The sequence below is a fragment of the Stylophora pistillata genome, chromosome 4 (genome assembly GCF_964205215.1).
Source record: "Stylophora pistillata chromosome 4, jaStyPist1.2, whole genome shotgun sequence".
NCBI lineage: Eukaryota > Metazoa > Cnidaria > Anthozoa > Scleractinia > Pocilloporidae > Stylophora > Stylophora pistillata.
The window spans coordinates 28,997,789-29,012,918 of NC_142522.1; the positions used below are offsets into that span (position 1 = coordinate 28,997,789).

The 15,130-nt window shown below is 39.4% G+C and overlaps 1 protein-coding gene and 1 pseudogene across 3 annotated transcripts in view; one reads left to right on the top strand and one right to left on the bottom strand.

Moving 5' to 3' along the window:
• Nucleotides 1-3,781: 3,781 nt before the first annotated feature.
• LOC148733233 (uncharacterized) lies at nucleotides 3,782-8,658 on the top strand (annotated as a pseudogene). The gene is made up of 5 exons (XR_015999738.1): nucleotides 3,782-4,853; nucleotides 5,915-6,182; nucleotides 6,577-6,809; nucleotides 7,832-8,139; nucleotides 8,310-8,658. The product of XR_015999738.1 is annotated as an uncharacterized LOC148733233 (transcript).
• LOC111328883 (ribonuclease 3) overlaps nucleotides 8,544-15,130 on the bottom strand; it is a 31,724-nt gene continuing 25,137 nt past the window's right edge. The window contains exons 37-40 of one of the 2 annotated variants that reach the window (XM_088756158.1): nucleotides 14,684-14,730; nucleotides 11,506-12,733; nucleotides 10,400-10,447; nucleotides 8,544-9,342 (exon numbers count right to left, since the gene is read on the bottom strand). In XM_088756158.1, coding sequence (XP_088612284.1) covers nucleotides 12,513-12,733; nucleotides 14,684-14,730 — 268 coding nt within the window. In that variant the 3' untranslated portion in view covers nucleotides 8,544-9,342; nucleotides 10,400-10,447; nucleotides 11,506-12,512. The remainder of the gene's footprint in view (nucleotides 9,343-10,399; nucleotides 10,448-11,505; nucleotides 12,734-14,683; nucleotides 14,731-15,130) is intronic. The other variant, XM_088756157.1, reaches the window with a different exon arrangement.

The following is a 15,130-nucleotide window of genomic DNA, read 5'->3' on the forward strand; positions in this document are numbered from 1 at the left end:
TCAAACTAGAAGAGGCAACACCGGAAAATATGAAGAATAGACCTTTCCCAGTCTCCTACGTTTCCTTTTCTATTGTCATAATCCATTTATCGACACTAGTGGCCAATTGCGATTTTAGCCACCCATGGCCATTTTGCCATTTTGGCCACTAATGATCGTTTTGCCATTTTGGCCCTTAGTGACCATTTTCCCATTTTGGGTATTAGCGGCCGTTTTGTCATTTTGGCCATTAGTGGCACTTTTGCCATTTTGGCAACTAGTTGACCTTCAGCGATATTAGCCACTGGTGGCCGTTTTGTGATTTTGGCCACTAGTAACCGTTTTGTGATTTTGGCCACTAGTGGCCGCTTTATGATTTTGGCTACTACAGGCCTTTTTCCAATATTGACCACTAGTACCCGTTTTCCCATTTAAATTTTTGGCCGCTGGCGGTTGTTTTAACATCATGGCCACCAGTGTCATTTTGCCATTTTGGCCACTAGCAGTAATTTTCCGTATTTGGCCACTAGCGACCGTTTTACCTAATAGCAGCCTATTTGCCATTCTGGCCACTAGTAGCCGTTTTGCCATTTTGGCCACAAGTGGCCATTGTACCATTTTAGAAACCAGTGGCCATTTTGCAATTTTGGCCACTAGTGGCCGTTTAGCCATTTTGACCACCAGTGGCCGTTTTGCCCTTTTGGCCACTAGTGACCTGGCCGTTTTGCCATTTTGGCCACTTCTGGCCGTTTTGCCCTTTTGGCCACTAGTGACCGTTTTACAAGTTTGACCACTAGAGGCCGTCGCGCCATTATAGCCACTAGTGGCCGTTTAGCCATTTTGGCCACAAGTGGCCGTTTTCCCATTTTGGCCACTAATGGCCGTTTTGCACTTTTGGCCACTAGTGGCCGTTTTACAATTTAGGCCATTAGTAGCCGTTTTTTAATTTTTTTCCACAAGTAGCCGTTGTGCAATTTTGGCAACCAGTGGCCGTTTTGACATTTTGCCCACTAGTGGCCATTTAGCCATTTTGGCCACTAATGGCCGTTTTGTCATGTTGGGCACAAGTGGTAGTCATCATTTTCACCATTAATCGCCATTTTGTCATTTTGGCGAATAGTGGCTGTTTTGGCATTTTGGCCACTGTTAGTGGCTGTTTTTTTTAGCATTTTGGCCACTAGTGGCTGTTGGCTATTTTAGTCAGTAGTGGCCGTTTTGCCATTCGGCTACTAGTGGCCGTTTTGCCATTCGGCTACTAGTGGCCGTTTTGCCATTCGGCTACTAGTGGCCGTTTTGCCATTTTGGACAATAGTGGCCGTTTTGCCTTTTTGGCCAGTAGTGGTCGTTTTCCCATTTCGGTCACAAGTGGCCATTTTCCCATTTTGGCCACTAATGGCGGTTTTGCCGCTCTTTTGGCCACTAGTGGTCGTTTTCCTATTTTGGCCAGTAGTAGCTGTAGCGTTTTGGCCACTAGTAGCCGTTTTAGTGATTTTTGGCACTAATGGCTGTTTTGGCATTTTGGCCACTGGTGGCCGTTTTGCCATTTGGCCGCTAGTGGCTGTTTTGGCCAGACGTGGCCATTTTGCCGTTTTTGCCACTTTTTGGCCGTTTTTCCATTTCGGCCACTAGTTGTTGTTTTGACATTTTGGCCACTAATGGCCGTGCAGGCATTCTGGCCAGTAGTGGCTGGTTTGCCATTTTGGCCACTAGGGGCCGTTTTTCCATTTTGGCCGGTAGTAGCCGCTAAGCGATTTTTGTCACCAGTGGCTGTTTTGGCATTTTGGCCACTAGTGGCTGTTTTGCCATTTTGGCCACAACTGGCCGTTTAGGGATTTTAGCCACTAGTGGCTGTTTAGTGATTTTTGCCGGCTGTTTTGCCATTTTAGCCAATAGTGGCCGTTTTACCATTTTGGCTACTAGTGGCTGTTTTGCCATTTTGGCCACTAGTGGCTGTTTTGCCATTTTTGCCAATAGTGGCCGTTTTGCCACTTTGGCTACTAATGGCTGGTTTGCCATTTTGGTCAGTAGTGGCGGTTTTACCATTTTGGCTACTAGTGGCCGTTTTGCCATTTTGGCTACTAGTGGCTGTTTTGTCGTTTTGGTCACTGGTGGCGGTTTTACCATTTTGGCCACTAGTGGCCGTTTTGCCATTTTGGCTACTAGTGGCTGTTTTGTCGTTTTGACCACAAACGGATGTCTTGCCATCTTGGCCACTAGTGGATGTCTTGCGATTTTGGCCATTTGATTTTGGCCATTTGACGCTGTTTTGCTATTTTGGCCACTAGTAGCCGCTTTGCCAGCTGGGCCAGTGGTGGCCAGAAGTTGGACAGGCCTGTCGAAAAATTGACTGAGAGTGCGAGATATTAAGTTTCTCTGATTAGCTGCCTCCATGTTAATAAGGGGGGTAACTTTCTAAAGAAACTGTGTTGCTGCGTCGGTGGGGGTAACAAAGTAATTTGGTTTTATCAACTAAGTTGAAATTGGAAATCGGCCACCGTAAAGAGTTAGAACTTCGTCAGAGCGAATGGAGGAATTGTGAGTTGTGTGTGGCTTTATATGCAAAAAGTGGAGTTACGCTATTGGTGGAGACAGGAACAGAACTTTCGTCCCAATTGAGACCTAACCCCGATAATACGATAAAAAAAGACACAATAAATAGGCTAGAATATGTTTACAAAAAAAGCAAGTCAATTCAAGCTATAAAATACTAACTTGAAGGACTGTATGAGACGAGTTTAGAAAAATGTTATTTAATTTAGATTTAAATGTTAAGAGCGAAATTGTACATTTCATATTGGGTGGAAGAGTATTCCACAGTCCTGCAGTCCTATTTTAAGTAGTCCTGTTTGTGTTTGAAACTTATCGTTTAGATCATAGTTACGAGTTTTATAACGAGGATCAGAGGTGCACAGATAGTCATGAATATCGGTAATTATCAGACCATTTCTTGATTTGAAACATAGTAGCAAGTCTGAAATCTCTCTGCGGTGTTCCAAGGGTAGTAAGTTCAGCTTAATTAGTCTCTCAGTACAGGACATGTCTCGAGGATAGCTCAAAATGAGCTTGGTTGCTCTACGCTGGACATCTTCTAAAAGCTTTCGATGATTAACCGTGTAAGGTGACCACAGGTTACTGCCATATTCCAGTTTAGGTCTCACGAGGGCTTGGTCTTTAGTTTGGAATGAACTTCTGACCAAAAAATTGCCCATGTTTTTGTCGCGTTTGAATTAGGTCAGTGGAGGTGGCGAAGAGATAGTACCAGTCTCTGGATCGCTTTGCTTCCATATTAGACATACTACGTTGTAGTCTTCGCAATATTATTGATAGAAAAGGAAAATAACAAACTCGTGAAAGTATCGTCCTATAGAATTATATTCATTCGATGAATTTGTGTCTCATAATTCCTTTTTTCTTATTCACTAACTTTGATGTTGTTTCTGTTCTGTTCTTGGGTCTGTTTATGGCATAAGAAGTTATGTTCCAGTGAGGGACGGCGAGGTACAGTGAATAAGGACTGGGGATAAGGACTGAACTCAAACGGAAACGTCCGAAACAAAGATGGAACCGTCCGAAACAGTTGGAAGAATCGGAACATGCCATTAGAGACAGCGCGTCACCCAAGCCGAAAATAGACTGGACACTAGAAATAACTCAGAGGGAGTTGGTACCTAGTCACGATAAGTGCGTATTGCGGGAAATCGAAATTCCTGAATAAATCCTGACTTTTTCACTGTTGATCTTATGGAAATGAATCCTTCTAATGCAATTCGCAGAAGACAAATGCCCCACGCCTTCAAGGCGGAGACGTATGGCGTTCCATTTCCGCCAAAATTCAATGTTCTATTTTACATCGTACTTTCCACAATATTTTTTACATTTTGCGTTTTTCATTCGAGTTTGCACTGGCGATTCAACTTTTTTGCATTCAACATTCAACGTTTGTTTATGCAACCTTTACGGTTATCGCTTTCGACATTCAACTTTTTAGAGGCAACAGTGTAGTTTTCGAATTCGACCCTCAAGTTCAGTGGAATCCACATTCATGTTTTCGCATCCAACATTTAGCATTTGTCCTTTAAGTTTTGGCTTCCGACCTTCGACTTTGGGTATTGTACTTTCAAGTTTTCGCGTTTGACATTCAACTTTTCGAATTGGACTTTTACCCGCTGGTTAGTGACTGAAGGAGATCGTGGGCGCAATCGCCCTAAGCTACCCCTGCTCAAAAGGTGGACGATAGGGACGAGAGAATTCCCAGTTGAGTGGACTCGGGAGACCTTTCTCCACTCCCCACCAGACCAGACTTCGCCAACAGGTAGAAGATGGCCGAGTTCTTTAGTTTAGTGGGGCGTTTGTGACTTGTTTGCATCTCTTCAGCTAATTTAACTTACATTTTCCCGAAATTGTATTATCATTCACAAGTGCTGTTAAACTTTGAATCAATTTGTGTCATCTTGAAAAATTTGATTCAGCAAATGTCTGATGACAAGGCGTATTTGAATTCAGCTGTCTTGGATATAATAAGTGCTATAGGCAGATTTGGGGGATCTGGAGATCCATGTTTAGATTTCCAACCAATAGTTTTCAAGTTGGATTTTCTGCTGTTAGTCTTGACGTAGATAAACTAGTCTCAGAATTGATTGGACATGCTTACAGGATGTTGGCAGAAATCGATCAAAGAAACCATATTAACTGTGCATATCAAGCTCCACTGCATAATAGAGGGACTCGAGGGAGACCTTCCTACGAAATCAGCGAGGAACAGCTTCATTTTTTACTTCAGCAAGGGTTTAAAGTATGTGACATTAGTAAAATTCTTGGGGTGAGTGTCAGGACAGTTGAGATGAGAATGTCAACATTTGGGTTGAGTGTATCAGGCAAATAGTGAAAATGAACCACTATAAGGACAATTTTGTACAACTAAATAATAATTATTAAAAACTGGATCATTGGATAATGCAATTCAAGACTTTTTATTGGCTTAGCCGTTATGGTATATGAGCCAATATACCATAATCTACAAATATGGTAAGCGTATGCGTCAGCTTAAAATCAAAAGGGAGCTAAAAAATCCGGTTTCTCACAAAATCATAATTTCTTGAGGGTGTTTTTAATAAAACAATTATTCCACTCGCGCTTGTTGGATATGAGATGATTATAGCCAACTTGGCGCTACGGGCCTCGTTGGCTATCTATCATCTCATATCCAATGCGCGCTCGTGGAATAATTGTTAATTAGTCCTGGGTTGATGCTATTAAAAAGCATTGTTTGATCCTGCAGATACTTAACTGGTAGTTACTAAAATTGTTTATTTCACTTTCTGGGAATACCTTTGGGTAGTTGTTTCACCAAACAGTTGTGATTAGATTTGCAAATTAAAATTTTCTCCTCCACTTGTTCTTAGAGATCTAGACCATAAATAATGCATTACCTTTATAACATCATTATCTTTATTGCTGTTGACCATCCACACTTCACAGATTTAGTGCTTTCTGCCGATAACTTTACTGAGAACAAGCTACAATGTCATGTATAGCCTCAGTCCTGAAGAATGTTATTATTATCATGGCAGTTTTACATGTCTGCAGGCCCAGTACTAGTAAAACACAGAAATTGGGCATGTGACAGAACAACTCCAGCCTCCTGCAATGTGAAGTCTTCAAGATTATGCAAAATATAAGAATATCATAGCCAGTTCTTGTAACTTATTTTTAAAATGTTAAATTTTAATAACATCAAGAATGAGATAGCAATAAAGAATAAAAATCTCTCTCTTTGCACTAAAAATTTAGGTCACTGTTCTGCCTAGCTTAAGATTTAATTATGGCAAAATGGTACTAAAATAACATTATTAGTAGTATTGTCATCATCATCATCATTGCTATTCATTACTCAACACTAAGACTGAAATTTTTTTATCCTATTGCTTTGGTTCAGGTATGTTTAGTCCTATAGAAGACAGCCAATTGGATGAGCTCGTTCGAACTGCTTCAAGCCAGCATCCTGGAATGGGTTTATGAATGCTCAAAGGTTATTTACAGAGCAAAGGATTTTGTATTCAGTGAGAAAGAGTAAGATTATCCCTATTGCGAACACATCCCATTGGTATCATGGAGAGATGGAAAAGTACCACCAGGAGGCGAAATTACAATGTTAGGTATCCACTCTCACTCTGGCACATAGATGGGAACCATAAGTTGATAAGGTACTGAGAAAATACCTGTTCTATAGTGTACATTGTCATAGTCTCTCAGTGATCTTGTGGGTGGAGCTGTAACTAACTGTCATGTATTGTTGAAGTTTAACACAATCAACCTTCCGCTATTGGACACCTGTAAATATACACACCTTTATGTCCTAAAAGCAAACACATGTTAACTGTGGCCACAACACCAGCTGATGCAAGGCTTTTTTTAAACTGTGTTTTAAGTAGCATTTAGACATCGATCAAGATGGATAACTTTTCCCTTGTCCCCATTTTTTAACAAATGCTGGTAACACCAGACATGCTTAAGGTTACCCTTACGGGAGCTTTGATTTCTTGTTTTTCACACATGTATGTAAACTATGTAAGAGTTTTTATTTTTTTTTTTTAACAGATGGAGAATTGTTATCCATGGTGGAATTGATGGCTTTTCATGAATTCCAGTCTATTTGAAGGCCTCAAATGACAACAAAGCAAGCACTGTTCTTTCATGCTTTCGTGAAGCTGTATCAGAGTATGGCCTTCCATCTCGGGTCCGCTCTGATAAAGGAGGGGAGAATATAGATGTAGCAACCTATATGCTTACTAACATACAGCGAGGGCCAGGCAGGGGAAGTATGATTACAGGTACAGAGTACTGAATTATTCCTTTGGTCAGTTTATGAGTAGTCCGCATATTTCCTCAGGAATAGTGAAGTGCATTGTTCTCTCTCCCTGCATCTTTCCTTTCCTGCGTGGGATGATTTTTAAGCCTGCTCATGTTTCACTCACTCTACTATCCATGCAGAAATGTAGGGACTAGCTACTTGTAATCTATCTTTCCTTAGCTAGATGACTTTTTCTGGGTTTCTAAAGGATGGGATCTTGAATTCAGAATATACTTTAGATCCTGAAAAGGTTTCAAAAAAAGTTTCTACTTTTTGCATGAATATATAATGAAAAAGGTACTTGTGATCATGAACTAATCTTGAGGATTTCTGGGCAAGGAGAAATCATGCTGTATAAATAGTCACAAGTTTCATTTAGTTTAAAGGCCATTGTTTTCATGAATGCTTGTCCTAGTTGTTAAGTTTCAGCCTGGTGATTGCCCTCCCCTTGCCATGCTTCCAAAATCAAGTTGTTATTTGTTGAGTATGTTGGTAATTGAACAACTTGCTGAGAATAGACAAAATGCCTTTCATATGCTCCCCTGCTGTTGCTTACTATCAACAGTGATGTTTTCTTGTTCCATGCTAATATCACATGTATGCAACTTACACTAGTCAAGGTTTACCATAAATCCATGTTGCTTGTTGATAAGCCTTAAGCAAAAACCATGTAGTACAACTGTAGGTCAAGCTCCCTATTTTTAAACAATCAATCAGGTATGCTACTTGTAAAATACAATTACATTTGATTGATTGTAATATCGATGGGGTATGCTACACGTAGAACACAATTACATTTGATAAATTGTATTACTCCTGATAAATGATTTTAATTTATCCTGAAAGAGATGAGGGACTGAAACTCAATATGACTCTTAGTGTCTTTTGTTCTCCTGTTTACATTTAGGTATTCAACTCCAGATTGTTAGATAATGTTTTACGGTTAATGAAGTAAAATAAAATTTTATCAATCTGTAAAGTTGTATGCTTTGCAATCACTAGGAAAGAGTACACACAATCAAAGGATTGAACGACTTCGGAGAGACGTATATGATGGTTGCCTTTGCCTCTTCTATGAACTCTTCTATACCCTGGAACACCAGTATGTCTTAAATGCAGATGATGATTGTCACCTCTGGTGCCTACATTGCATGTTCCTGCCTATCATCAACAGACATCTGAGTAATTGGAAAGATGCTTGGGTTCACCATCCATTACGTACAGAAAGAAACAAAACAGCTATGCAGTTTTGGATTAGTGGACTGCAAGAGGCATTGGGATTTCTTGGTCCTGAAGGTGAAGTGTTCCAGGTATGAAACATGTTTGGTTTAATCACTTAATCAGCATTACTTGTGTCAAATAATATGCAAGAACTATGAAGAACAATTTCTATCCTCATTCCAACAGTGCATGATGTTAGGGTTAATGCTTTGGCAGCAAGTATGTAACAAATTGCTTACTATTATCATTTTCTTTTTAGGGCGATTATAGCAACTATGGGATTGATTGGCAAGGTCCCATCTCAGAACAATGCCCTGATTATGTTGAAGTTGCGGACAAAAACTGTCCATTCACTGAGGAGGAAATGCATCTCCTACCACTAACAGACAATTTAACATACTTAGAGGGGGTTGAAGTATTCAGTGAAATCACCAACTTATTGTAAAAAGAAACACCATCAGGAGTTAGTGAAGAAATGAAACATGAACAAACAAAAAACAAACAAGTCATATGTTTATTTAAAGTAACAACAATTTTCACAAACTTCTTTTGATCTTTAGAACTGGAACAATAAATTGCAATTTTTTGCATAATTATTTCACCACAAATTCAACAGTCACTGTGTTGTTCAAATAAAGATCCATACCTTTCAAATAGGTCCTTTGGTTTCAACTTTTAGAATCATTATCACCATAAGAACCTTGAGAAGGTTTGCACCACTCTTGCAGTGTTTATTAAAACAGAAAAAATTTAAATTTTAACTACTGATGTAACATGCCATAAAGAGATCCTTAAATACTGGTGAATGCCTTCCCACAATTATCACAACCTGCTTGAAGTGCAACCAGGAAGGTGTCCTTGTCTGGGAAATTTCTTGGCAAGGTGATGTTCTTTGTGCAAGTAGATGATAAAATGGAATCTACATCATCAAATTCGATCCTGATCCTCCCTAAACCAAAATCCGGTAAGCAGGGTGCCTCAGTAGCAAAGGTGAGGAATGACTTAAGGACATCTGGTGTTGCACCTAATATAAACTTAGTCATGTGCTCCATGATGTCTTTTTCAGCATCACTCATCTCTGATGGAAACATCAATATTCCCTTGACATCAGAACCCTGAATTTCCTTCTCTCCTGCCACAAACAGCTCTTTGAAAAGCTGAGGATGTAGCTGCATTCTGGACCCAAATTCCAGAGTGTGTAGCCCTTGCCTTAGTTGATCTAACAGTATTTTGGGCTTCCCGATGGCATCATGTATAATAAGGCTTTGAATGACTCGCATCTTGTTATCATTCTGAAAGATATCCAGAGAACATTCATAACTCAGCGATAAACCATTGACCTGCAAGTTGTAGTTTTACATGTAGTTATAACAAAATCATTAAGAAAGAGATTGCATCATTTATGTGTACATACTCGTATATTGATTCAAAGTTTAACAGCACTTGTGAACTTGTGAATGATAATACAATTTCGGGAAAATGTAAGCTAAATTAGCTGAAGAGATGCAAACAAGTCACAAACGCCCCACTAAACTAAAGAACTCGGCCATCTTCTACCTGTTGGCGAAGTCTGGTCTGGTGGGGAGTGGAGAAAGGTCTCCCGAGTCCACTCAACTGGGAATTCTCTCGTCCCTATCGTCCACCTTTTGAGCAGGGGTAGCTTAGGGCGATTGCGCCCACGATCTCCTTCAGTCACTAACGAAAACTTGAAAGTACACAACCCAAAGTCGGAGGTCGGAAGCCAAAACTTAAAGGACAAATGCTAAATGTTGGATGCGAGAACATGAAAGTGGATTCCACTGAACTTGAGGGTCGAATTCGAAAACTACACTGTTGCCTCTAAAAAGTTGAATGTCGAAAGCGATAACTTAAAGGTTGCATAAACAAACGTTGAATGTTGAATGCAAAAAAGTTGAATCGCCAGTGCAAACTCGAATGAAAAACGCAAAATGTAAAAAATATTGTGGAAAGTACGATGTAAAATAGAACATTGAATTTTGGCGGAAATGGAACGCCATAGGAGACGGAGTGGTTTGTGAAAGGCTTTCATCAGCCAAAAACTAAGCGTGAGATATCCGCAACAACTATTGATTCATTTCAAGACATGATATGGGATAAACCCTTCGACGATCTTCTATCTACTTACGGTAATTTTTTTTTTCCATTTGGAGCTACACATTTGCTCTTGAAAGGAGACAAACCAACTTCACTTCAATTCGAAAAAAGGGTCACAAAGGCTGAAAAATCTTTGCAGATAATCCTGTAGTGACCGGAAATTACTGTTGCGGAATTGATGTAACGCTTTCACTTACTGAAACATCATCTACGGGACTATATTTGAGAACTCACTTAAATGGCCAGATCCCAGTTTCCAGAAATGAGAAAATCACAAGGGATCTAAGGAAATTGAAAATACAAATGTAAAAAATCTTAGTGGCCAGCTGGGAACTGAGCACAAAAAGGTAATTGCCATTGTGTAAAATCTAGTCACTTTGGCGACCCACTGGTTGCGATGTTGTTGAGCTCTGTCACGGTTATGTTTCTTGTTCTAACATAACTTAATGTAACAACAAGTAAATAAGAAGCTCATTGCAATTGCCCAATTGACATTTAGGGTCTGTGATTCCTTGCAGAAGCACAGCTACCTGAGATGTTAAGTTCCTCACAGTCTTGACCAGCATCATTTCTCAGTTATCTCTCTCTCTTTCTTGCCATCATACACCCATGAATTATTTGCCAAGTAAAGTGCATAAGCAATTAATACTCTTGATATATACTTGAAAACTGTTGATTACATAATGATATTGCAATGCAATAGACCTCTTTCATAACAAGGTCAAATTGGAATAAAAGTACTTTGGTTTAGTTCTAAAAGCCTTCCTAGCCTCTCTACAATGTGCAAGTTATATTCAATAGAGTTTTTGTTCTAAAATGAGGTCAGAGGGTTGTAATAATAATAATAATAGTAATAATAATAATGTGAAATATTTTTTTACTACATTTTAATTTTGGATATGCTCAAATGTGCTTCACAATATTGAGCAAGGAAAGAAATATTTCAAATCAAACAGAAATTAACAATCTCATCTGGCAGAGGTCAGTTTGCTTTTCACAAAGTCAAGTGAAGTAGAAATCAGTATGTTGATAAGAACTACACAAGGTGTAATTAAGATTGATTCAAAATAATTACTTGTGTAGTGTACAAAAAAAATTTCGTCAGTTTGAAACGATTGCCTGCTTAAAACGAATTTTTTTTTAATACATTCAGATTTCAATACTTCACTGACTTTTTTAAGATGCACCCAAAAATGCATAGAAAGGTAGTGTGTAGAAACAGTTGATACGGAGTACTTAAAAGGACAGATCTTATTGATTTGCTTGATTGGTTTGTCTATTAGTTGTTGCTGTTGTTGTTAATATTGTTAGTAACGTGAGCAGGTGTGTTCCTGACTTACTTTAAATATTCTTAGAGCGCTGGATTCCATGTTTTTCTCAAGGCAAAGTACATTTTACGACGAGTTCTCGTGAAACAATCACGTGTCATTTCTTTGTAAACAGGAGCGGCATTTTTTAAGCAAAACGTAAACCGATATCTAAATTCAAAATAGTTAGTGTTCGTTTCGCACTGATGTTCACCTTGCGAAGCCGCACTAAACGACAGGCGTCTTGTTTATCGAAACCAGACTTCCCCTTCCAAGTACCTTACAGTGTCCAGTCTATTTTCGGCTTGGGTGACGCGCTGTTTCTAATGGCATGTATAATCGGAAGTCGGACAGAACAATCTGATATCAGACGAAACTATCCAACAATGTCAGAACCGTCTGAAGTTGGTCAGAATCGTACGTAAATTGACGGACATCGAAAAATTTTACGGAATCGAGCGGACGGAGCTTTTTCCGTTTTAAGAAAATTAGAAAATCACTCAGAAAGAAATTTTAAAAAAATTGAGTTTCCGTAGAAATACTCTACAAACACTGAAATTCTATCAATCATCATTCTCTGTGTCTCTTAAAGCACCGTTTATTAAAACATATATCCATGATATAATTTTTTTCTTTCTATAAACGTAATAAAAGTGTTTTGCTTTAAATGCACTTTTAGATATTTTATAGGTTCTCTGTAATAAATAAACTTTACTTAAAAATAATTTTACTTGAAATATTTTCTTCGCTAGAAGTTGGTTAAAACTATAAATACAGTCATAATAAAAATTTGAAAAAATATTTAACTTCCAACTGACAACGTTTGGAAGGGAATCCAGTGATTTTCTCGGGCTAACTATTTTGTTTTCCAAGGAGTTTTTCGCGCAATTTTCCCCTTACAGGAATCTTTTTTTTTTACGTTTCGTTCCGCCTCCTTTACTAATTTAATTAAGATTCCTGGAGGTCACGTCACCCATAACCCCTCCCCCCCGTCTTTACACCAGTGACAATACAGTTAGCGTTTTAACAGAAAAGTCTTTTTACTGTTCTTGTGGCTGACATTCTTCTTGTGTTACATCTGTGTTGTCGTCTTCTTCGAAAGTTTCCTTTTCTTCCCAACGAGGTAAAACTTCAACGTCCTCTTCACGATCGCGTTTTTCCTCCGATTCTTTACGCGGTACTTTGTTCCAGTAGTTTCGCCGTCGCCCCTGATGTTTTCGGTCAAGAAGACGCTTCTGTCTAGCCAGCTCTGGGAAATAGTCTACCACCAAAAAAAAACCACACATATCAGAGAACAATTTTAGTGAAATTTTAATCCGTGTACACGCGATGAAATGAGTAGTTCGCAGGTGTTCAGTTGCTTTTATCGTTTTGTCGTGTAGCCATTCTTCCTTTAAATGTTGTCACGGCGATATAAACCTGTATTCATCGTCATAACTTTATCATTGCAACTTCGCACCACGTGAAAGTGTTGTTTTTCTTTTCTAACCATTTTCACTGCATTGCCGCAGTAGGGTAGGACTAGAACGGAACATATGCGAACCATGCGAGTAGTCCACCCAATAAATCTCACCCATCCCACCCCAGGGGAGGACATCCATCACACAGTAATCTCGTGCGTGGGAAATTAACGTCTCCTACCCCTAACCCTGTAGGAGACGGGACCTCCATTTATTCGTCCCTATCCAAGAAGACTAGAATATCTAACCATTTCTTGATGTTATAGAAAGGTAGCATATTCTTCTCAATTATTTTAAGACCTTGAGTGTTGGTCCGGCCGGGGCTCGAACCCTCGACCTCCCGCACAACAGTCCAGCGCACTATCCATTGAGCTAACCGCCTCCCGGCGTTATCATATTTTTATCTTCATAGTGTCGGCGATGGAGTCGCTAAAAGTGGTAGAAGGCAGTCAGACTAAGGCCCCGTCCACACGTATCCGGATATTTTTTGATCCGCAACTTTTTCCTTCCGGATACGAAAATATCCGCGTCCACACGTTATGTGATCACGGCGTATTCAAATCGAATTCGCCCGTCCACACGTATCCGAATTCACTCTAGTACCCAGGATGACTCTATATATTGGTTACGGAGCATGCGCTAAGCATTTAGCACCCGCGGGAATTCGATGTTTCAGTTTACGTGCACCAGTTCAAACAGTTAAAAACATGTCGAAATCAGGTAAGAAAGCTAAGAAGAATGAGGGGAACAAACCAGAATCATTAATATGGAGCGACGACGAGGTAGAGTTGTTATTGAACGTGACAATATAGTACAAAGCCGCAAAATCTATGGAGAACATTGACTGGGAGTCGTGCCAGAGTAAATATGGCAATATTTTTGATCGCTTCGTAAGTCACTATTTGCCTTTGATCGGCGGTCATAATTAACTTTGCGCGGTAAACACTGGCGCCAATTTTGTGAGGTCATCGCGTCAGAAAATATCCGGATTCGACCGTCCACACGTATCCAAAATGTTATGGGATTCAAAAATTTCCACTCTGGAGAGCAGATAAAAAATATCCGGATTTGCTTGCGAATTCGCCGGATACGTGTGGACGATAGCCGTATCCGGAAAGAAAAAGTTGCGGATTCAAAAATATCCGGATAGGTGTGGACGGGGCCTAAGAAAACATGAACGATCCTTTATTGTGCTAAAAAACAGTTGGCTTTCTTTCCTATATGTCGAAATAAACAAGTAATTCTTGATTCTTAATTAAGGGAAATCTTTTTGTTATAGATTAAATCCTTAATTGAACAAGCTTGTTCGGCTAAGATGATTAGATTTTAGCCTTGTCCTCTTTTCCTGTTATAATGGACTTCGACTTCGTCTCGGTCAGTAAAAACGCAAAAAAAAAAAAAAAAAAAAGAACTCGGCAAATATCCACTAATAATCTTGGCCTCACTCTTGGTCAATAATGCATATGTGTTACCTCATAAAGATTTTACTATGTTATCATACAAATTATAATGTGAGTTTGTCATCTCCATTTTACCACGTTACCATGAACAATTTTCTACAATCCTGTGCTAAGTTAAAAGGATGTTCTTTTGCTACACAGTTCACAATGTTATGTCACCATTTTACCATTTTCTCATCATGTTACTGTGGCACTATCTTGCTTTTCTACAATGCTGTAATGTTACCATTTTGTCAAATTACAATTTCATCATCATATAATCAAATGACGATATCCATTAAAAGTACTCACGAGATGCCAGAGCATCCTTTGCTGCCGCCATTTCTGCTTGTTGAATACTACAGCGAGATGAAGATAAAATAAACTTATAAGTTAAATTATAAGTGAGGTAAAAAAAAAAAGAGCTCATGTGTTGGACTGACTGAAAGTTAAGATAACTTTCTCATTCAAGACGAGCAATGAAAAAAAAAAGTCTTTTTATAGGATTACACAATTACTGATGAACCAGTAGTTTCCATTGTGGTCCTTGCGAACAAATGAAACAAATGGTCTAAATTGAACATAACATCATTAAGAACATCATTAAGAACCCCAACCGGCCGGAGGCAAACCAGTTGGCTATTTGCAAGCGTGGCCAAGGATCTGAACTCGGGGCTACCGTGAAACAGATCCAGTGGCCAGGGTGGGACTCGAACCCGGGAGCGGCGGAGTACAAGTCCGACACTCTAACCACTCGGC